The sequence below is a fragment of the Chroicocephalus ridibundus genome, chromosome 11 (genome assembly GCF_963924245.1).
Source record: "Chroicocephalus ridibundus chromosome 11, bChrRid1.1, whole genome shotgun sequence".
In the NCBI taxonomy this organism is placed as follows: domain Eukaryota; kingdom Metazoa; phylum Chordata; class Aves; order Charadriiformes; family Laridae; genus Chroicocephalus; species Chroicocephalus ridibundus.
In genome coordinates this window covers 10,558,104-10,580,889 of record NC_086294.1, presented here as the reverse complement: position 1 = coordinate 10,580,889, position 22,786 = coordinate 10,558,104, and the positions used below count along the sequence as shown (strand labels likewise).

The window sequence follows — 22,786 nt, the reverse complement described above, 5'->3', positions numbered from 1 at the left end:
CCTATCCTGCCAGCTTGCAACTCTGTCACAGCATCTGTTGCGTGGGAAGCGCCAGCGTTGGATAAACCCACTGTTACAGCATTTGCTTTCCTCCTTTTCAGCCTTTGCCACCCACCTCTCATGAGCTGCTGCTTTTTGTTCAGGCACTCGCGTTCCTTGTCGCAGATCTCTCTTTTGTTCTGGGCGGTTATGTTCTTCATGGCTAGCTCCAGGTCCTCCTTCTGCTTGGCCAAAAACTCCTGTTCCTGGAAGAAAACAGCAGTACCACCATGAGCTGCAACTTGAAAAGCATCTGGTGGCATTTTAAAACTTGCCAATCCCTCAAGGAGGGAGGATGCTTCTGTCTGCTATGCACTTCCCAATCTTGGAGTTGTGGCAGTCTTCTCTCAGCCTTACCATGGTTTGTTTTTTCTGGGCAAAGTCATCCATCTTCACCTTCATGTTCCCTTTGCGCTGTTGCCGTGGCAGCTTCTCAACCTCATTCTTGACCTTTGGGGAGGGAAATGAGATTTATCAGCAGCTAACTTTAGGCCAAGAACAGCCCCACCTAATGTCGCTGTACAGATGGACCTCAGGGAACACCCAAATATACCAAAAAAACCCCAAGAGCTTCCTGCTAAACCACCAACTTCCCTCTCGAGATCTGCTATGGAGAAATGCTAAAGATTTCCTGGAAGAAACAGATGCAGGAAACCAGCTTTCCTCCATCTTATCCCCGTTTTTACCTCCTTCTTCATCTGCTTCAGCTGCTCCAGGAATTTGACATGGTCCCGTTCCTGCTCCAGGCGAATGCGCTTGGCCTCCTCCCGCCGGCGCAGCGAGTGATCTTGTTCCATCTTCTCAATCTGCTGCTTCTGCTGCCTTTCAAGGTTTTCCAGTTCGGTGTCATAGAACTTCTTCTTTGTCTGTATGGGAAGGGAACAGAGGTCAACCTCAGCCTCCTCTGTGCTGTTTCCTTCCAAGATTTTTTTTATTAAAAAAAAAAAAAAAGGAAGAAAAAAAGGGGGGGGGATTATGCTTGCATGAATTGAGTCTCTTTACTAAATACAGAGGAAAGAAATTTCCAAATAACGCCCCATGAAGCCCACTGGGCAGAGCCAGCTCCAGCGCGAGCACAAAGCATTTTTGAACTTGTTCTTGCACTGATGCGTTTCAACCCTTTCTCCTTGCTTACGTCCTGATCTACAGCATCCCACTGGGACCCACGGCCCTGGGCAAATATTAGCAGGCAGCGAAGCTCAACCATAACAGTTCTTTCTCTGCAGACCAGGATTTCCAAAGCCGAGGGCACTGCGCTCCGACAGCGCCCTTTTGTCGAGCAGCAGGGATGGAGCACCCGGGTGCCGGTGCCAACAGGAGCGGGTTGCAAACTGCCCCAGGGAAAGGGTAAAGGAAGCACGTTTGGGGCTTTTGCACATCGCACTGCACGGTGAATTAATCTCGCAAATGAGAAGTGACTTGCTGAGGTGGGAATTCACAGACGCGGTGTGTCAAGACTTTAGAAGTGTAACAGAACAGAGGAATGAGTGATGGCTCCCAGCCTGCCGCGAGGGGATGGGGTTACCAGACGCACGCGCTAGGTGAATTACTAAAGGCATGTTTAAAAGATGGCCCATGGAAACTTTAAAGGGACTTATCTACAAAATTATTTTACTTCAACGTAAGCTGCCCGTGGAGAGATTAAGTATATATAAGTCCAGTTTATCTTTACTCAGTTTACACTCAAAGGCTTGCCGGGTTTCCTGCTCTCAGATTCCAGCCACACTGCCTTCTTATTTAAAGGGGGGTTTCTGTGAAATACAGGAGCACTATAAACTGTTTCCCATCGTAGCTGTGAACAGGCATACAAGAAAAGATCACTAAAGAGGGAAAGTCCAGAACAACCCTTCCCCTGATACACCCTGCCGGGCAATGGCAGCCCGCGCTTCCCAAGCTGCAGGCTCCATGTGCTTAATGCCCACAAAAGCCTCTCTGCTCCACAAAGGCATCCCATCCCTCGAATCCCAAAGGGGTTTCTTGGCTGCCCTTTTTCCTCCAGACACGATGCCCCAGGACTGCTGCAACCCAGCGAGCATCGCAGAGGGTTTGCAGGGCACCCGCAGAGGAGAAGTCAAGCCAGCCCAGACCCAGGAGCTTCCCCTTCCCTGCCCACGTACTGTCATTTCTTGCTCGAAGCGCCGGAGCATCTGCTCCAGCTGCAGCTGGTGCTTGCTGTTGAGCTGGGCCTGGTTGCGGTGCTCCTCCTTCTGAAGGAGACGCAGCTCCCGCAGCTCCTGGCGCCTGCGGAGGGTTAAAACGGAGGGGGAGAGAGAGAGAAATACAGAGTCAGACAAGTTCAGAGCCCCGTGCTTGAGCAGAGATGGCAGAATCGATAACCAGAGCGCTTCAGCGGGGAAAGCAAGCCGCACGGCCATCCCACAGCATGCTGCCGCTTGCTCCGAGCACAGGCAGGAGGTGAATGCCAACTGACTGATGTGCTCTCGGCTCTGACACACCAGCGCACTGCGAGGAAGCAGGATGCTAATTACATTATCTGCTGGCAAACCGTCAGTTTTCTCAGGTAAGGCCTGTTAGCATTCACAGCTTCTCAAACAAGCCCTGTGGAAGCTCCTAAGGTGATGCTGCAGGCAACGCTCTCCCAGCCAGCGCCCAAAATACCCGTTCTGATACCTGGGTCAGTGCACGCTGGTCTTCAAAACACAGCTCAGGCAGAGCTGATGCTGTTCTGGCCTGACGCCTGCGCTCTGCATCCCTTCTTGCTCACGCCCGGGTGGCAGAAAGGGCTGTTTTCCCAAATTCTGACCTATCTATCACGACATTGCATCACTCCCCTCAAACTGCTTCACATCCAGTAAAAGGGAGCCTCTGCTCAGACAGTTGCGTTTGAGTCCGTTTGCCATGTTTGTGCCCGATCGAGCTGGAAATCACTGATGTACCAGGCAAAAGGACCGGCAGCAGCCGTTTCCCCGTGCAGCATCCCTGCCGTGACCTCCGCTGCTGTGCATTAGCCTTAAACATCGAGTACCACCCTCCCTGGGGACCCTCCTTGGGAAAAACACTTTGGAACGATTTCTTCTTTCAAAACAAACTCAAGCCCCATTAAACCAACTGGCTCAATATGTTGTGCTCTCTGCTAAGCTATACCCTTCAGATCAATACCCTGGGGTGCTCCAAAACGCCAGAAACAAGCCCCTTAAGTGCAAATCAAGACGCCAGGAGAGCTGATTGCGCCCGCTAGCTAGTCCCAAGGGAATAACCGCTTCTCCCAAAAGGCGTTCAGGGACTCAATGCTTTCTAACCCCATCCTCTCTGTCCCTTCCCCCATCTCCAAGATGGAGCAGGCACTATTTAAAAATTAAAAAGGAGCCTCTTTTCAGGGATGCTACCACACTTGAGTGGACCAGGAGAAAGCAGCTGTGGCTGCAAATTCCCAGTACACTAGTACACATGCCCCCTGTATTTTATTGGGGTTATATGCATTTCGCACACAAAAATTAGTAGCTAATGAGCTTCTGCATATATCTGATATTAGGGGCCTAGAAATAGGGCTGCTGCAGGGACACAGAGTACTTGGGACATTATATTCTCAGGGAGTCCCTCAGAGCAGCACAAGGGAGCCTAGAATAGGGCATCAAGCAAAACAATTAGTATTTTCATTATTTTAAAGGCCTTTTCATTTCAGTGCTGCTACTGCTTGTAATGAAGCTAGAAACAGCAGTTTCTCTCCCTGAGAAAGGGTCATGGAGGTTTGAAAGCTGTAGGATCTGTAAAGGAGTCATAAAGGCTTAAGCAGGGAGGATACACCCATGAATATTAAGTGACGCTCAAGGAGTTTACGACTCCCGTGGCCTTTCTGTTAATGAAATCTGAGGAGATATGAGAAAAAAAGGAAGAGAAGCATCTTGAGAAGATTTCTGTGCTTGTTTTGGTTGAGCCAGGGCATCCACAGCCCTGGAGACGCACATGCAGTCATCCCCAGAGGGCAGACAGCCACAGCACAAGCTTCCCTCCTCACAGCCTTGGCTGCATCTTATCCCCGAGATGCATCCCTTGTTCCCTTGCAAACTGGACTCAGCTTACACAGTACAGCGAGCCCTCCGAGGAAAGGCTGAAAAAAGTGATGTCCACACTGGACAGTTGTCCTGTCCAAGTGGGACAAAGACAGAAAATGGGAGGACTTTAGGTTGCTCCTGGCTTTGCTTGCGGAGAAGAAAACCCTGCCCCAGCTCGGCGCCTTGCCCTCCCTCCCTCCCAGTGATCCACTTGCCTGAGAAATCTCATCTCTTCGTCCTTCTTCTCATCCTCGCTGATGATCTTCGAGGTGGTGACGCTCACCTCTACTCCATCCACCACAAACTTGCGGGTGCGTTTCAGCGTCTTCTTGTGCATCCGGGAATCCTGAGTTTGGCAGGGAAGGAAAGGAGGAGGCCGTGAAGCACCTTCCCGGCTTGTTGCACGGGGTGCTACAGCTGGAAGCCTCAAAGCAATTTCGATGCCGTTAATGAAGAACATAAGCAAGGAAACGACACTGAACCATTCAAACCATGAAGCCTTTGCTACTACACCACAGTACAGCGTGATTTCCATCCTGCAGAAACATGACCTGGAGAAGAGACAACCCACCACCCCTGGGGACCTTTCCTCCATGCTTCCAACTAAATCAGAGCCTGATGGGGGATGCTGGGACCCCCCTGCATTGCAGTGCTGAGGAATCCACACAACGCGAAGCTTGCGATGGTTCCTCTTAAGGCTGCTGGCCCATCTGTCCCGCAGGTACCCCCACACCCCTGCAGGTGTGAGGCAGGCAGGACCCCCGCATCAGGCTGTGATTGCAGATGGAGCTGTGGGGAAACAAGCCAGCCCTGACCAAAGGCTCAGTGCTCCTGTCCCTCATTACAATACTCCACTAATCACAACCAGCTCCGAGCCCCTTACAGCAACCTCCAGAAAGCACAGCCCAGGCTCACTTTCATTAGCATAGGTAGGGACAAGTGCCAGGAGCACTGCACCCTCTCCCAGCAGAGCCACAGCGGGTCCACATCATCCCTCTGCAGGGTCCACATCCCAGCCTGGCTGAAGGACTGTGTCCAGGGAATCAGTTTCTTTGACCAAAAAAAACCAAAACCAATATGAAAGACTTGAGTCATGCAGCCCTACGGGGAAAACACAGTGGTGGAATGAGCAAAGTCCCTGAAGTCTTCTTACTTTATGTGATGAGCGTTACAGATACGGAGGATGGCAGAAGAGCTTCACGTGAACCCGCGAGGCCCAAAGCAAACCTCCAGAGAGCTTGCTGCAATGGAGGAGCTGGAGAAATTCTGAAGGCACACAACTTGCCCACTGTGTAAAAACGTACCACTATAGTAATGGTTTGCATAAGACCAGCTCAGATCACGGAAGCTCTTACAGCACCAAACTGAATTAAAACAGCTGGCTAGAACTCCTGAGTTTTCAAACTGAGAAAATGCCAACGTTCAGCTGCCTGAGCCCCCTGCAGTGCCCGTTAACACCGTGACTCACTGCCTGAGCCCAGTGACCCGGAGCTGCTGCAGCCAGGCTGGCGGCTGGTCCCCGAGTTGTCCCCGGGCTCTTCCCCCACTGCTGAAGGAGCAGCTCTCCGCCTTATTCATGGAGCTACTCAAAACCACAGCTATTAATTCTCTCCTGGTCTTTTCTGTTATCCCTCGGTAGCAGGCCAGCATTCGCTCCTGAACATAAGTCAATGTGTTTTCAAACATTCCTGTGAAGTAAGTTGCTCTCCAGAGAACAGTCTGAGAAACCGTAGTCATATAGGATACTGACTTTGAGTCCCCCCCTCCGAGCACACTTCACAGCGCACATCCCCGCGTGCCTCCTCAAGCTCCCAAGGGTTTCAGCCAAAGCCGTGAACGCCCAGGACTCACGCAGGTCAGACTTCAGAAATTCAAGCTAGATACTAAAAAGGAGGAGTTGCCTCCAGAAACACTTGTATCTGAGAAAGTTTGGTTTACCTTTTCAAAACCCTATCCATCTCCTTCTGCCTATTTCTGACTCCTTTCTCTGCCAGCTGCAGCCTCCTAAACTCACCTGTAGATTTCTTATCCCTAACCTTTCTAAAAAAAAAGACAGTAAGACCCAGATACTTTTTGCCAAAACTTTTTTTTTTTTTTGGACTAAACTATAAGCAACTGGAAAAAGAGTCTGGTAATAAAAGAGTCACCTTAACTTTGCAGTTTAGCCTGTGATAAAAAGCATGTAATAGTTAATGTTTACAACCAGAAACGGTTTAACACTTTGCTGCCCCTTCTCTTGCTGCAAACCTGCCTGGCACCCTGTGCCATCCAGCAGCACCAGGAACGGAACAGGGGAGTTTAACCCCGTGAAGCTAAGGCCGGGCAAGGAGCCTGGGTGAGGAGCAACTCCTTGTGCAAAGCAGAGGTGTCAGAGAGCATCTTTCCCAGGGCCCTCCAGCAGCATCGTCCCTGGAGAAGAGCTCTGCTTGAACAGCTTGCTTGGAGAAACGCCATTTAGTTTGTTCTGAGCGTTGCCTCTGGCTGGGGCAATTCAAACCGTGATCTAACACAACCATCTCTTTAAGACTTACTCCTTGTAAGCCCCAAAAAGCTCCTCTTCCCTTCTAGGGGACCAACTGGGGAGAGCAATTACACACGTGGCATCGTATTTATCTTTGGCTGGCCTCAAGGAGACCAGGTGTCATGGGAAAGGCAGTGAGGAGGGGTGAATTACTATGCAAGAGCATCACACTTCCCTCATTAGGGATCCACATTGATTGCGAGCTCCTGCAGGAGGTGCTGGCTCTTGTGCTCACAGCAGGAGATGGGAGGGAAGGAAAGTTTTGCCGAGAATGGTTTTCGGGCACGTTTCTGTGCCGGGAAGCTATCGCTCATGCAGGCAATTGGATAAAGATCTTGTGCAACACATCCCTCTTCCCCCTCAAGTCACACACATTTATTCTTCTGAAGCTCAGCAAATACCATTCCAGTAATTTTGCCTCTTCCTCTAAGCCGTGCTGACCTGGCCAGCTTTGGCTCACGAGCATTCCCAACCTCCAGAAAGCCTTAGCAAAAGCCAAGAAGCCTGGGAGGTCTTCATGGAAGTCACTGCTGATACAAACCAGGCCAGATGTATGGCAGGTTGGAAAAACTGAGAGAGGCACCAGCCCAAATAAGCTTTCTTCTTGAGCTAGGTCTTCTAGGAAAGAGCAGCGGAGTGATGAACAAGGTATAAGGTTTAGGAAATCACATTTTGGGTTTCATACTTGTCCTTGCTCTGTGGACTGCACAAGTCAGGTGAGTGTTACACTTACTTCCCACTTCTCAGGGACCCCAACTAGCTACAAACATCAAACCTCCATTAGATTTCAGTGGCCTGGGACAGCAGAGGACACATGTACCTTCAGCAGCTCCACTGAGAGCTTCTCCTCCCTTTGAGGATGTGCCATGTTCCCATGGCGCAGCTTCACCCAGCACCATGTGCAGGGTGTCCCGTAGACAGGGAAAACAAACCATCAAAGGTTTTGCTTGGAAATGGGCTTCCACCCTCCTTGCTGGCCCTGTGTTTATTTGCAGAGCTCCAAGCCTGGACGCTCACAGCGCAAGCAACCTGTGAGCCTTTCTGGCCATTTCAAACAGCACTCTGTACTGGGGTGGCACCTGAGTGGTCTTTAGTATCATGCTCAGGGATTAAAAGCAAGATTCCTGGACCCTCTGTCTTCATCCAGCCTCTGTCCTCTCCTACTATATCCATTCCCCATCTCCAGGCATGTGGCAGACAAGGGGAAACTCACTTCCTCCTCCTGTACTCAAAGATCAACCCCATCCAGAGTACAGCACGCTGCTTTCTCAGGAAGGCGTTTACGGGGCTATGGCTGAAGCGTGCACGTGCACAGACTCTCAAGGAAAGGATGTGAATTTCAGGGACTTGGCTAAAAAGGGGAAAAAAACACCTCAGCACTTTTTAACAGGGGTTTGCTGCCCTTCCTTCTCCACACCCTCTGCCTCACCTTCAGGGAGATGGAGCCACTCTCTCTGTTGAGGGACAGGTCGGCAGACAGGGACGTGGTGAGGTCCATGCTTTCGGAGGCTGAAGTGCTGCCAGAATCTGAATCCCCTTTGGACCGGTTGCCGGGGAACGGTGCTGGGGGATCGAAGCTCCCATTGGCAAGCTTCTCCTCCGTGAAGTTCTCCAGGTGGCTGCTCTCCGGTCGCTCCACGATGCTCTTCCGCTCCTTGCTGCCTGGCCCAGGCTGCTTGTCCCCCTCCGTTGAATTACCCAGCCGTCCGGGCTGTGAGATGATGTCTGGCTTGCCCTGGGTGGCCGAGGTGGCAGAGCTGACAAGGGTTTTTGGGGAGTGGTTACTCTCCAGTTTGTCCTTGTCACTGCTTATCCCTTCATCTGAGACTTTATTGCTTTGTCCATCTACAGTCTCCTTGCCAGTCTCCACAGGCCCATTCACCACCTTGGGCAAGGAAGAGTCCGGAGGCTTCTCTCCATCAAAACTCAGCTGACTCGCCTCAGAGGGGTCCCGCTTGTGCTTACCGGGGGGCTGGAAAGACAGCGAAGGGAAAGTGTTGGATTTTGCATCACCACTTTAACACAACTGCAAGAGCTGCAAACCCCCACACTTCAGAGCAAAGTCACCCATAGCTAAAGAGTTATTGGGAGGAAATCTTCCCTTTCAGGATATCCGCCCCGGGATGCTTTATCTTTCTCCAGGTTTGTGGTCCCAAGGGCTATGGACGCTGGCTGGAAGGAAACAGCCCAGTGGGGAAGCTCCAGAGCCTGCAAATTCTTGAGAGGCAGCCTAGGAGTTTGCAAATTGAACACCTTTTCCTGTGGCTAAATCCACCACGGATTAATCACTGTCCTTTGCTATAGATGACGGAGGTTGAGGCATGTCCCCCAACGCCACTGTGTTGTTCCCTTCCAAGAGCCCGGCTCAGGGGCAGGTCTGCCCAGCTCCCTCCTAGGGCTGGTGGTGCCTCACTGCTGCACCACGTGCCGCTGGCATTGCTTCCATTCCAGCTTCTCCAGCCTGTGCCAGGGACTATTTTTTTTATTTTTATTTTTTTTTAAAAAAACACTTTTTGCAGGTCCCTCCTGCAAGCAGGCAGCTGGGCCACCTCCCAGCATCATTGTTTCTCCATGCCCTTGGCAGCCATGGAAAAACAGCCCCTCCCTGGCCAAGCAACCGCTTCCTCGTCCACCTGATGGGGCCCAGAATAGTGGTGAACCAGCCCTTTGGAGCCTAGAAAAGCTGCCGGGCTCTTTCCCCCACCACAGCCACACGGACAAACTTGCCAGCACGGTGCCAGGAGCGCTCACCGAGGCAGACTCCGATGAATCGTCTTCTTCTGCTTCGTCCCGACTGTCCTCGATCTCTTCCATCACCTCAGCCTTGGCCTCGGCCACCAGTTCACGCAGGGCCCGGTTGCTGGTCACCTTGCTGACGAAGGGATGCTGAAAAGCCAAGCACAACGCACATGCGTGAGGTGGCCAAAAACTCCTGAGCTGGCGGCCGAGTGAGCGCACAGGGACCACTTCTTGCTTTAACACAACTGCAAAGAGCTAAGGACACAGTTCTTGCCAGTGTCACCAGGCTTAACCCCCCGAGATGAATTTACAGACACGTGTCGCGTGTATGAGGGAGAACAACAGAGAACACGATGCTGAGGTTCAGCGCCAGCTCTGCACACAGATGCTTGAAGCGTGGTGCTCTGCAAAGCTGCTTTATGTCGACATCCCCCATCAAAAGCACCAGCTGCATTTAAACAAGGGGGTCTCGCTGCAGAAAAGATGTGTCCCCACCCTCATCACAGGCAGGCTGAGCTCCGGGGTGCAGGTCCCAGCCCGCAGGGTGCCACCAGGAGCGGGACAAGAGCCGGTCTGCAGGATCCCTGGGTGCAAACAGAGCATGGGGGAGGGTTTAATTGAAAACAGGCTCGAATCACTCGGTGGGGTGTTTGTGTTGAGCTTCAGCAGAAGGCTGGGGAGCCCCTCAGGTTTGCAGAGATGGTTGCACGCTTTCTCCCGCTGCCTCGGGTGCAGGACGGTAAGCGTGCAGCCAGCGTGCAGCCAGCGCTGCGGAGCGAGAGCGTCTGCAGTCAGTGGGGAAAAGCCTTGTCCGGGTTTTTGCTGCTATTTTGGAAGGGACAGGAGGAAAGCAAAGGAGTTGAATTTAAATCTGGGATAACCAGGAACAATCCAAGCTGGCTGCCCCGTGGGCATTTTTAGGCAAGGGGAGCCGGTTCTATTCCAGCTGGTGTCCACAGGGGCTCTGCAGTTTGCTCCAAAGGCAAAACCATTGCTGTTCCTTTTTGGAGCATTTTAGTGACTGAAAAGCACTATAAACCCTCTAAACAAGACAAAAGTCATCTGAAACCAGTCTAGGGCCCATCAACACTTTGGTTTTTTTTTAACCCTCCTTAAGGAGAGCCATGCAGGTGGTTTGGACATCCACAGACCCAGCCACCAGCCGCAGACCCAGCCCAGGGGCTGGTGCCGGTCCCTACCTCCAGCAGCTGGGCAGCACTGGGCCGGGTCTCCGGGTTCTTGTCCAGCGCCGTCTTCAGGAAGTCTCTGAACTCCAGGGACCTTAAAACACAGTCTTTGGTGAGAAGCTCAGAAGGATGGAAAGACCTCAAATGCCACCGGGGTCTGCTCGATCCCTTCGCAGGTTGGCATCTGGCCGCAATTACCGTTTCACTCCCAGCATGGGAACACCAGTGCTCAGTTATTGTGATTATTTGTAAGAGAATCAGCAACATGGCCAAGCGAAGGACCAGATTTTGCCTTACCTGTGATGGCAACAGACAGTGGGACTGAGCACCAACCACTGTGCCCCACGGCCAAGGCAAAGAGAGAAGAGGACAGCAGCAATTATCCTCCGAAGGGAGCCCATGGGTGGAGCCGCCTGCGGACAAGGACGCTCCAGGCTCCATCCCTGCAGCGTGAAAGGACGGCTGCGAAGGACCAGGAACCCCATAGGAGGGCACCCTCAGCCTGCGAAACGCAGCTCTGAGATGCAGAGTGCGTCCCTGATCCCATTCTGGCTTCTGAGCCGCTCCAGAGGAAGCCTGCTGGTTTTATTGGCAGGGTCTTACCTGGTACCTGAACTGCATGGCTCCAGTGCTTTCCCAGTAATTTGCTGATGGCTTTCACGCAGTGGGTTTTGTCATGATTACAAAAAATAATAATTAACTGATTGGATTTATTTATTTTTTTTAAATGCAGAAGAGGCTTTCCTAACTCGAGGAAAGAAATTCATAGAATCATAGAATTGTTAGGGTTGGAAGGGACCTTAAAGATCACCTAGTTCCAACCCCCCTGCCCTGGGCAGGGACACCTCCCTCTAGATCAGGTTGCTCAGAGCCCCGTCCAGCCTGGCTTTAAAAACTTCCAGGGATGGGGCTTCCACCATTTCTCTGGGCAACTCGTTCCAGTGTCTCACCACCCTCATGGTGAAGAACTTCTTCCTAACGTCCAGTCTGAATCGTCCCATCTCTTGTTTTAATCCATTCCGTCTAGTCCTACCATTACCAGACATCCTAAGAAGTCACTCAACAGCTTTCTGAAGCTCTTGGGCATCTCTAGGTTTAGAGGAAAATCCACCTTTCATACAACACCAGGATGTTTTGAAAACAGCCACGGGATCACCTTGTGTCAGCAGGGCTGTGGAGGGGCAGAAACTCCCCCCGTGCTGCCCGCACACCACCAGCGCAATCAGAATCACAAAAATACTATTTTCTCTTTCTTGAAATACTGCATCAATTGGGATATGCGTACTCCAGGCTTTGCTGCCCAAAACCCCTTACCATTTGGAAGGGCAGCTGAGCGTGGGGGGATCGGACTTGGCAATCTTCAGCAGGACTCTCATGGGGTTGAGCTCGTGATGGGGTGGCTCGATCTGGGCCATTTCGATCAGCGTGATTCCCAGGGACCAGATGTCCGCCTTGTAGTCGTACGGAGTGTCCTTCATGGTCTCGCACATCACCACCTCCGGGGCCATCCTGCAAGGGGCAGAGCAGGGATGGCGAGGGATGACACCATTACCATACATGTGAGCCTCGCAGCAGCAATTAAATGTTTTAAATAATCCACAGCATTGCACAAAAACCAGTCTTTCCTCCTATCTTTGGGTTTCAGAAGAAGCAGCATCTTTTCTAAGGGGTCCAACCCCCTCCCTCTTCCACAGACCAGCCAAGACAGCCCGTGGAAACCCCCAGGCCATTGACATCTGGCGCGGATGTTGCTTCAGACAATAAATTAATCCTCGCCGATTCCATTCCTTCAGCAAGTCGGGTGATTTAGAGATTGTGTTTCTGGAGCGCGGAGTCATTCCCATGTGCTTGGAGCCGCTTCAAAGCCCACTCCACTCCCCAGGGTGGGGGGAGTGGTGAGTGCACACACGCGAGCACATGTGGGTCCCTCGCTCCTCCAAGCCTGGAGCATGGTGGCCCCTCGGCTGGCTCAGGGCACCGTGACACCGGGCAATGGTCCCGCACCACCGAGGCTGCTCACAGCTCCCTTCAGGCATGGGAAACCCTTGCACGTGTGGACACCGGCCCAGACTCCTTGTTAAAGTCCTCCCACCCGTGCTCGGTGAGGCACTGTGGTCCAGCACATCCCAAAGGCCATCAGCTCCCAATTTCTGTGCAAACCTGATTTTCAGAAGAGCAAAGCTCCTCATGAACGCAGGATTTCTTAGCCAACAGGTCACTCACCAGTAAGGGGTCCCAATGAAGGAGTCTCGCTTTTGCAAGGTTTTCATGTTTTTGGCAGACACTCCAAAGTCAGCTGCAAAGAGCAGTAACATTAGATGCCATAGGAAAACGGAACGACCCTTCTGAATTAGCACACTTGGCTGAAACGCAGATTTAAAAGCAAACACACATTTAAGGCAAGAACATGATACAATGTGCTTTTCCCTCTAAACTGCGCATCAGAAATTAAATTTGCTTTTGGCTACGTAACCACCAGGGATCTTCCCCTCCCGTGTACTATAAGACAGGGGCATAACAAGCCACCCCTACTGTAACCCAAACCCGACACATCTAGAGGGAAGTCGAGATCTTTTCCACAAACAAACAAAAGCAGCTCTGTGGCAGATTACTTTCAGGACTACTATTTCATAGAAAAAAAAGTCTCATTTTACAGCAGAAAAACCAAAGGGCTGTTGCATTCTTTCTCTTCCCTTCAGCCCCATGCACAGCAGCCACTGCATGATGCCTTTCCCCAGTTGTGTCCCTTCTACAGAGAGCTGCTGAAGCCAACCCAACTCAAATTGGTAAGACCTGCAGAGGGTACTGAGCCCACTCCAGGTCAGTTTGCTCTCTGAGATGGCCCTGATGACCTCTGGAAGAGCTATTATTCATCTGCACCCCAGGTTCAGGGTGTCCCTGACTGTGGGTCATCCTTGGCCCCAGCCAGCAGAGCATTTCTTACAGCAGAGCAGAGCCTGTGGTCACAGGAAGGTTCCCATCTTTCCAGGCTGGCTGGTCTCCATCATCCTAAGAAAGCCTCACGGCTGCCGGCACCCCTTGTTAGGGTCCATAACGAGATCTGCATCTTTCTGACTAGACCCTACAGACAAAGCTACCTTCTCATCCCCCAGCAGGCAGGTGGACGCCAATTTAACTCAAGCCCACAGCGAGCTGGCAAAGCAACCCTTTGGCAAAACTCACCCTGTCACCACCAGACCTGCTCTGGAGATAAGATGAATTCTTCCAGCTCCGAGCCCTGCCAACTGGCACCCCGCACAGGATGCTCAGCAGGCCAAAAATGCATAAAAATCAAGTTCAAAGAGGGATTAAACAAATTCACGAAAAACCATCAGGGTCCTGAGCACGGCTGTGGCTTGGGGAGTCCCAGTGCCCAGCTGGGGGCCAAGCACAGCACACAGCTCGATGGTAGACCTGGTCTCCTACGAAACAATACGAAATTTTCCCCACACCACCTCCTGCATGAGCTCATCAACTATCAGAAAAGCAGCCAGGACAGAAGGCAGAGAGCATCCCTCAATCCCACCCTGCACTCAGGCATAGCCGAACACTACAATCCAGCCCCCAGCAGCACACAGCTGTTGTCGGCGCAGCACGAAATGGTGCCAAGCAGCACCATCGCCCACGGCCACTCTCCCAACAAGCTTGGCCAAGCAAACGCCCGCCACGCTCCTGTGCGGCTCACCGAGCTTGATGTCCCCGTCCTGCGTGAGGAGCACGTTGCCTGCCTTCAGGTCACGGTGGATGATCTTTTTGCTGTGGAGGTAATGGAGGGCTTCCAACATCTGGCGGCAAATCACTTGGATCTGGGGTTCGGTCAGGCCCCGGTCCAGCTCTGTGGGGAGGGAGAGAGCCTTTAAACAGGACAGGGATTTAAGCGATGGTCCACCTGAGGAGCAGGAAGGCACAGGCTACCTGGCAGACCATTTAAAAACCACTGTCCATGTGTCAAAGCAGTGGGAGACCAATGCAAATCAGCTTGTTAAGGTAATTTATTCCCTAAGCCAGCACTCGTAGAGCAACGCCTGCCTGCTTGGAGCTGCTGGTTTATAGCTCCCTCCTGGGGATGCATGGCCAAGGCATCTGGCCCAGGAAGAGAGGATGAGGGGGATGAAGAGGGGGAGGCAGGCACACTTGCGAGGGAGGTCTGAACTGCAAGTTCCCTGCCAATTTGGGAAAGGGGTCCCCGCAGTCAAGCCGGGTCTCGCCCAGCGTGGGGACGATGCTGCAGAGAGGATTAGCTGAACTCAGCTGCAGGCGGCAGCAGGGCCAAACACAGGCACAGACACTCAGCAGCTCCATACGCAGCCGTGCTCTCATTCTCCAGGGATCCCTGCCATGGAGATGCAGCGTACCCCCCTGTACATCATGAGGGACACACCACTTCCCAAAGCAACAAGCAATAAAACACCCACCAGCATTATCCCTAACCACTGCCCTGAGCTGGTTTTTCAGGTAGCACCAGGAACTGGCACACCAGTTCATACCCCACTGTCTGTCGCTATTCCTAAAGCTTGTGGGGACACGCAACCACTGGTGTGACCTCCCTGCTGAGCTCTGCCTGGCCACCTTCACCATCCGAGACCGCTTCCCAAGGTGACGGCTCTGCAAACTGTCAAACTTCCAGATGGTTAACATCGTCCGAGCGTCCGTCCCTCCCTCCCTCCCTCCCTCCGCAAACCCTTTGCAGTGCAGATCCCTCCTGCGGCACAGCGGAGCGTGCAGCAGAGCGGACCAAGCCTTGGGCAACTCTAACTGCCCAAACTGCAGGGCGAGGATGGGGGCTGCCATATGGACCCCAGCCACTGGGACAGATGCTCGCTCAGAGCAAGGATCTTAACGAAAGGCTGGGGGATGCTGCCTCAGCCACTTTGTTCCTCCTCTCCCTCACCGAGATCTCCCTTGCTCTGGGGGGAGCTGATGATTTTCTCTCTCCCTTGGAGCACCTGGCAAAAGCGAGGTGCAGCAGGCCACAGGGGTTGTACAAAAGATTTCAAAAGCAAATGCCAGTTGCTGGTGGGGGTGGGAAGGTGGAGCAGGCAGCGTTCGGCAGCTCTGAATTTACCAATGCTGGGAGCGCTCCTGAGCTCCGACTCGTAGCGCCTCCTGCCCCTCATGCGGGGGTGACGGCACTACAGCCAGGCCACTCGCTCGTGGTTTTCTGTGCTCCCCCTTCCCAGGTCCTCCAGAGACCGACTGCCAGGGACACGGCCCCAGGAATGCTCAGGGGAATTTTTGTGTCCCAGCAGACAGGGCACCGCTGTGGAGGTTTTCCAGGGGGAAGGCATCATTTCCTCCAGCCCTTCAGAAAAGGTACTTTTTCATGCAGTGATTTGGACCTGCTTTAAAAAAGTTCCCTATAAGAGGCACAAGGCTGAATTAATGACGATGAATTTGGGTCCATACTTTCCCTGGAAATAAAAAGAAAGTGAGGCCTTTGGAAATATCAGAGCTGAAAGGGAGTAACCCCTGGAAGACGCAGCTCTGTCCCAGGGGCTCCAGGCAAGAGGATGTCAGAACGCCGTGTTCGCCATGTGGGGGGGATTGTCACTCCCCCAGGGTCCGTACAGCCCCGGCACAGAGGGGCTGTGGCACCAGCCAGGGCTGTTTCGGGGAACACCCCCACCCTCCCGGTCCCAGTGGCTCTGTGTGGAAGGGAGGAGTTAAAAATGGGAAGATTCCTGGAATTACTGCAAACTGCAGTTTATTCAGACATTCTGCTGCTTCACCAGATGACCGATACCATACGGAGAAGTCAGCAAGAAGATCCTGGGAGATTCATCACGACAGGCACCCAGATTAAACATCTCACGCCGCTGCCCTCCCCGGGAAGCTGTGGGAACAGGGATCCCAAGCACTTGGTGCCTCTGGCAGATAAATATTTAAAGCCATCTTTCCCCTCCAGCCAGACTCTCCCTTCTCCCCATGCTTTATGATCTGCTGATGCCAGCAGTTTTTAAATCACAAAAGGACATCAAAGTAGCTGAAGAAAAGCCCCGGGGCTGCCACACCTTCTGCTCCAGGTATGAAAATAAGGCAAACTCATGGGAGAGAAACGGTAGCTGGAGATGCTGGGGCACCCACGCCTGCTGTCTGTCCCAAAGGTTGCCCCTGAAAGCGTGCCAGAAGGCTGGAAATGCCTTGTGGGCATCGCCCCGAGCATGGAGAAGAGCCCGACACCACACGCTGCACTCACCCAGCATAGTGGCATCCACTGCCCCGCCTGGGCAGAACTCGATCATGATCTGGGGAAACAAAGAGAGAGGAGTTAAAAGTCAGGTCCGCGTCTCACTGAGCCAAGCCCACCAGCTAGGGAAGAGGAGACGAAAGCGTTGGGTTTTGCTTCCCCGCATGACAAAGCTGCCCCTTTCCCCGCACCGGGATGCAGAGGCTTCGGTGCTCCCCAGGACACATCCCCCAGGCATCCCCAGCATCATCGCCCAAACCCTGCGGCCAGATCCTGCATACAGCCCACAGCATCCGTCTCAGAGGGACCGTCCCCATCGCTGCGACGCCCCCAGCAGTCGTGCCTGGCCCCATACCTGGACGCCCACCCCAAGCTTCAGCCAGCTTCAGCTCCGGGCTCCTCTCTGTTTACATCTCTTCCCATCGCATTTTGGAGCGAGGGCTGCTCCAGAGAGCGGCCTTGCCAAGAGGATGAGATAGCTGTCATAGCTGGGAGCTGACGTGGCCGGGTGAAATCAGGCAGGATTTTCTTTGGCAAATGAGAGATGGGGAGGGCTGTTGGGACTTTAATTTTTTTTTCCACTTTTTTTTTTTTTTTTCCACCCCCATTGCTCAGTAGTTCATTGCTCTCTTAGTTTTGAGCAATTTGAGGAGAAAATATGTCAATAAAGAGGTCGAGTACATTCACCAGATTGCTGCTGTTTCTCTCCCAGGGACGAGCACAGGGTCCTGCCCATCCCCAATGCCCGCTGACCCAGCCCCCACTGCCCCCCCGTGCTCCCACAGGGCGGGCAGCACCCACCGGGTGGGCCCTTCCCCAGCACCTCGGGGATGCAGGTCCTCGTCCCCCCTCATCTCTGCACAAACTCAGCCGGAGCCTTTCCCGGGGCCGGGGGAGCTCAGTGCCACCCCCAGCTCCCCGCTCCCCTTTGGGGCAGAGGAGGCTGCTCAGATGAACAGATTAAAATTTCCAGCAGCCAGGGGTTACGAGGGACAAGAGATGCTTCACCTCCCCGACAGGCTCGTCTTCTCCTTGTCGAGGCGACACGGGGCAACATACCAGAGAGGTGAAATGCCACAGTTTATTTTGAGGACAACGACTGAACAAACCAAAGGCGGTGTTTACCAGCGGCTCTCTAAGCCCTTCAAGTGGAGGTCACGTTGTTAAACGCTGCTCTAAGGACTGGACCAGGAGCCTAGGGGAGAAAGTTCAAGCTCCTTCTTTCCCATGGTTTAATCCTGCAGCTCCAGGCGAGCCACATTCCACCCTTTTGTCCTGCAGTTCCCACACGTGGACAAGGGAAATGTTAATATCGACCTGGACCATGGTGGAAGACACAACTGCTTTGTGTTGAAGGAGAAAAGGGATCAGCATCAGATGCTGGGACACAGCAAACCTTGAATTGCTCTGTGAGAATCGGCCCAGGTCCAGGAGTCGGGGGGAGACAACGCTGAGAAAAGAAACGCAGGCAGGTTGGGCAGCCTGACACAGGCACCATTGGAGGACGCGGAGAAGAATAACCAGAGGCCAGGGCTGGGGAACAGGCAGATGGAGAGAAGCAAGTGGGAAGACACTCCAACCATTCGCAAACCAGGAGAATAAGTCTGCGCCGGCTCGGAGCTGAGCAGGAGGCTGGCAGGGAGGAAGCCAGCACAGCCCTCGCTCAGATGGGCCATGTCAACACACCTATTCTTGCTTGAGTTTATACCTTGAACCAGAGCATCAGCAGCTTCGCCAGCATATGGAAAGGCAGGAATTGCCTCCTGCCGCTGTCTCCCCAGGCACTGAAATCCTCGCTGGACCCCTGTGCCCCATCTCACCCCAACACAGCTCCAGGCGGCTCATTTCATAGAATCGCCTGGGTTGGAAGGGACCTTTCAGATCATTGAGTCCAAACATCAACCTAACTCTTGACAAAAACCATCACTAAACCATATCTCTAAGCGCTATGTCTACCCGTCTTTTAAATACCTCCAGGCATGGCAACTCCACCACTTCCCTGGGCAGCCTGTTCCAATGCTTAATAACCCTTTCAGTGTAAAAAATTTTCCGAATGTTTGGTCTAAACCTCTCCTGGCGCGGCTTGAGGCCATTTCCTCTTGTCCTATCGCCTGTCACTTGGGAGAAGAGACCGACCCCCACCTCTGGACACCCTCCTTTTGGGCCGTTGTAGAGAGCAAGAAGGTCTCCCCTCAGCCTCCTTTGCTCCAGGCTGAACACCCCCAGCTCCCTGAGCTGCTCCTCATAAGACTTGTTCTCCAGACCCCTCACCGGCTTCGTTGCCCTTCTCTGGGCCCGCTTATTTTTGTAGTGGTCCTCATGACGTTCACCAGAGCAAACTAACACCACCAGCAGACACCAGCCCTTCCTGGGCTCCACAGAATCACCATCCCAGGCTCAGCTTTTGAATCTAAACAGTCCCGAGACTTCAATAAACCCAGCCCGAATGAGCTGCTAGGATGGCCTTTGCCATCCAGGTGACCCAGGTGCTGTCATCGCGAATGCTCAGCACGCAGCTTTACAGCTCCTGCCTCTGTACGTCCCAACTAAATGAAGTCCCCTGGCATCTCACACAGCTCCTCTTGCACAGGAATGTAATTTTAATTTTGGGGGAAAGAAACACAGAGGGCAGCCGGCTGGGTGACAGCCACAGCCACCCCGGTCCCCAGAGCCCCCGGGAGCCCAGTGCAGTGTCCCCCCTCCCCGGGCAGATGCTGTGCTGAGGTTTCCTACCACGGACACAGCCGAAACGCACTCTGGTCACCCACAGTGAGCTTTTACATGGGGAAGGGCCAAGCACAACGCACCCTACTCTGGATCCATGTGGGATGCATTTCACCTCACAAAGTTTCATTTGGGTTTGCAGTCTAGCAATGAGAAAATTAGGGAAATCAGTCCATCTGAACTAGCACGACCATGTATGTTTATGCAGGCACAGCAGGCTGCAAGCCAGGCAACTGGGAACATGGGAAATATGGAAAACTTAAAAATATGCATTTTCAACAAGGGCAGAGATGCCAAAGAATAATTACGGGTGTGGCCAGATAGTCTGAACATCCAAAAACTTAATGGGCTCATTTCAGCCCAGAAAACCTGATTTAAATAAATGCAACTGGCAATCCCGTGGCTCACACACCACGCACGCTTCCTCCCAGGAGCAGGGCCAGCCTGAAAAGCGTTTTACCATTGAAGCAGGTAGGGAGGCAGGAGCGGTGGCAGCAGTCCCGCACGGAGAGGGGGACGGTGGGGCGGTCGCTGACACCCCGGGCTGGGCAGCCTGCCCCTCCGGCCGTGATGAGGAACGAGCTGTGAGGCTCCTAGAAGAGAGCTGCTGACAAGAGCACGTGCATCTGTGCAGCCAAGGGGCTGGTGACTTACCCAAGGGCTGCAAAGAGTTTAACTCTTTGCTTTGGACTGTTTCCTCATGCTCGGATATATGGGCTGTGCCAAGCCACAGCTGGGGCAGTAACCGCTCTGGTGACAGTGCCAATCTCCGTGCTGCATGTCACCTCTCGACGCCGCCGCGCTCGGCCAGCCCGGCAATCCCCCGGCGATGTGCAAGACCTGGGACCCAGCACGGGGCTTGCTGCGGAGCCGCAGCAGCACCGCGACACAGAGGTTTCACACACCTGGTCCCAAAAAAGCTCCCGCAGTCTTGTGAGCCAGAAATACGAGACCGGTGGGGGTCTCTGTCCCAGCGCTGACGGCCTAAAAGTGGTCCTTCACACTAATTAGAGCCGGGGGGAGCACCCACACCTCCTCCTCCTGCTGCCTGGGGTCTGGGTGAGGGGGGTGTGAGCTCCGGCTGCGGGGGCTGCGGCGAGCAGCCTGGGACGGGGCTGGAGCAAACATCCTGTTTATAACGATTTCCTCCGCACAAAAATCCCAGGGACTTCCTTGCCGACGGCTGCCCAGTCCTCTGTGGCGCTGGGCTCCCCGGGTGAGGGACACGCAGCAGCGACAGGAGCTCTCCCTCCTGCTGCCCCCTCAAAGCTGTTAGAAATCCCAGGGATTACACACCACTGGCCATTTTAATTTTCCATCTACAGGCAGTTGCAACTACACCTCGCAGGCAAAATTCGCCGCTAGCTCCCACCACCGAGCTATCCCAGCAACACGAGGGACTGGCGGCTGCCTTCCAGCAGGGCCGGAGCCCGGCGGACTCCGCTTCCACACCGCGGCCAAGAAACCCGGCCACCGCGCTGGGCTGGCTCACACCTCCACGGGGACACACGAGCTGCACGCACAGCAGCAGATTTGGGCAGCTGGTTTATAGACAGGAGGAGGAACCCACTCTCGCTGCCTCCCAAACTTTTATACCACAGTTTGAGCACTGCTATTTTTAAAAAAAGAAAAAAACCCAGCATGAATGAAGATGTCTGCATGCAGAAGCTGCATAATCTTTCCCCTTTCAAGAAACTTTTACACGGGCAAAATGAAATTTAAACTTATATTTGAAAGTAAAAGGTCACTCAAGTTAAAAGGGCTTTTTGCTGGTGACCTTGTTTTTTCCCCACGGCTCATTCTAATCCTGCCTTTAGGCACAGCAGGACCTGGAAGCATTTTGTAGCCCAAGTGGGAGCGGGGGCAGGCGAAGGGAGCTGGGGCCCTTTTCTGGGCTGCTTGAGTAATAAGTGACTGCCTGGGAGGAGAGGAAGCAGGGTCCAGTGAGCCTGGGGTTGCCCAGGAGAATAAATATACATACATATGTATAAAACAGCTATGGCTTAAATTAAGTGCTCTTAAAGACGCAGGCCCTCAAGTCATACCCGAGCGAGGGGGCACCACACATTATGAAAAAGCATTCTATGACTCTGCAGCTCAAGACAGCAGCTCGGACACTGCGTCAGGAGAATCCCTCTGGCACCTTACACCAGCCGAGGCCGGAGGGACACCAACCCAGAAGGCAAATGTAGGATGGAGTAGAGCCCAGTGCAGTTTCTGGGTCTGACAAACCAGGAGTGGCATCTTCTGCCCAGATACTGAAGTCATCCCAGGTAGGACCGAGAGCCTGCTCGCTCCTCCCACCCTGGGCAGGACCAGTCCTGCCTCTTGGGTATGTTTGAACTCCTAGAACTTTCCACAACATTCAGAAGTAAAAAATAAAAAAGCTTATCTTGAAAGGTATTTTTACCAAACACCGCACAGTCCCCAAGGGTGGACCAGTCCCTGAACTGAGGTTTGCAACTGAAGCCCGATTAAGAGGGGAGGACACACCCTCAGCCCAGCGTTACTCATCCCATCGGCATGTCAGAGGGCAGAGGCCCATGAACTGTTCCCTCTGCTGCAGCGCTGGAGAAATGCCTCTTCCAGTCAGAAAAGAGCCGCGGGGGGGAAGCCATCAGCTGGGAAAGTTGAGGGCTGCTCACGTCGGGGATGGTGGTCCTGGGCAGCCAGGCACTTTCTGCACAGGGAAGCCACCAGGTCCCCTTAGGACGGAGGAGCCCTTGGCTGGCAGCCCAGTCGCTCCCGAATCACTGAAGGTGGCAGGCGCCCGCGGGCTCTTCCTGTGACTTTGCTGCTTTTGCAGTTTCATGTTGAATAGCCCAATTGCTTTGGAGTCATCGTGGTGCTCCAGGGCACCCTGGCCATTACTGCCACCAACGCTAAGCACTGCAACCACCCACCCGCCTCCCTCCACACCGAGCCCTGAGCACCAGCGGGCACGGGAGGCTGCCTGTGTCCCCGGGATCCGTCTGCCCCCAGATCCACCCTGCCTGGCCCAGAAACTGCTTCAAAACTCAAGTACTTCAGCAATTTCCTCTCCTAATCTGCAGCAGAGGGTTTCATTTTGTTTGTTTAAGCAGCTGCCCGCCGCCGGGGAGAAGGTAACCCGCAGCATCCTGCTGCCGCGGCGGCCTCCATCGCCCACGCACAGCCTCGTGGCTCTGCCACCTTCCTGGGGCAACTTAGAGGTGTCCTCGTCACCCACAGCGGAAAGCACCCTCTGGCACAGCCACCAGCTCTCCTGCCTTGCACTGGCACGGTGGGACTGGGTGAGATAAGAAAAGTAAGTGTGGTAAGGTAAACTGTGCTCCATTTATAGACCCAGCTGGTGAATGCTTTCCAGGTTGCCTCCTTGCTAGCCATCACACCCCGT

At 53.5% G+C, this 22,786-nt stretch overlaps 1 protein-coding gene across 3 annotated transcripts in view; it reads right to left on the bottom strand.

Annotated features, from left to right (window-relative positions):
* Positions 1-22,786, bottom strand: part of STK10 (serine/threonine kinase 10) — a 52,559-nt gene that overhangs the window by 5,007 nt on the left and 24,766 nt on the right. For 2 of the 3 annotated variants that reach the window (XR_010072932.1, XM_063349200.1), the window contains exons 3-14: positions 16,696-16,744; positions 14,185-14,334; positions 12,723-12,795; positions 11,814-12,008; positions 10,512-10,593; positions 9,325-9,459; positions 8,003-8,545; positions 4,268-4,398; positions 2,157-2,280; positions 726-905; positions 397-489; positions 116-245 (exon numbers count right to left, since the gene is read on the bottom strand). Coding sequence is in view for 2 of the 3 variants with exons in the window: in XM_063349200.1 (XP_063205270.1) it covers positions 116-245; positions 397-489; positions 726-905; positions 2,157-2,280; positions 4,268-4,398; positions 8,003-8,545; positions 9,325-9,459; positions 10,512-10,593; positions 11,814-12,008; positions 12,723-12,795; positions 14,185-14,334; positions 16,696-16,744 (1,885 nt within the window). In the remaining variant the exon portion in view is untranslated. Of the gene's footprint in view, positions 1-115; positions 246-396; positions 490-725; positions 906-2,156; positions 2,281-4,267; positions 4,399-8,002; positions 8,546-9,324; positions 9,460-10,511; positions 10,594-11,813; positions 12,009-12,722; positions 12,796-14,184; positions 14,335-16,695; positions 16,745-17,041; positions 17,130-22,786 lie in introns of those variants that run through there. The other variant, XM_063349201.1, reaches the window with a different exon arrangement.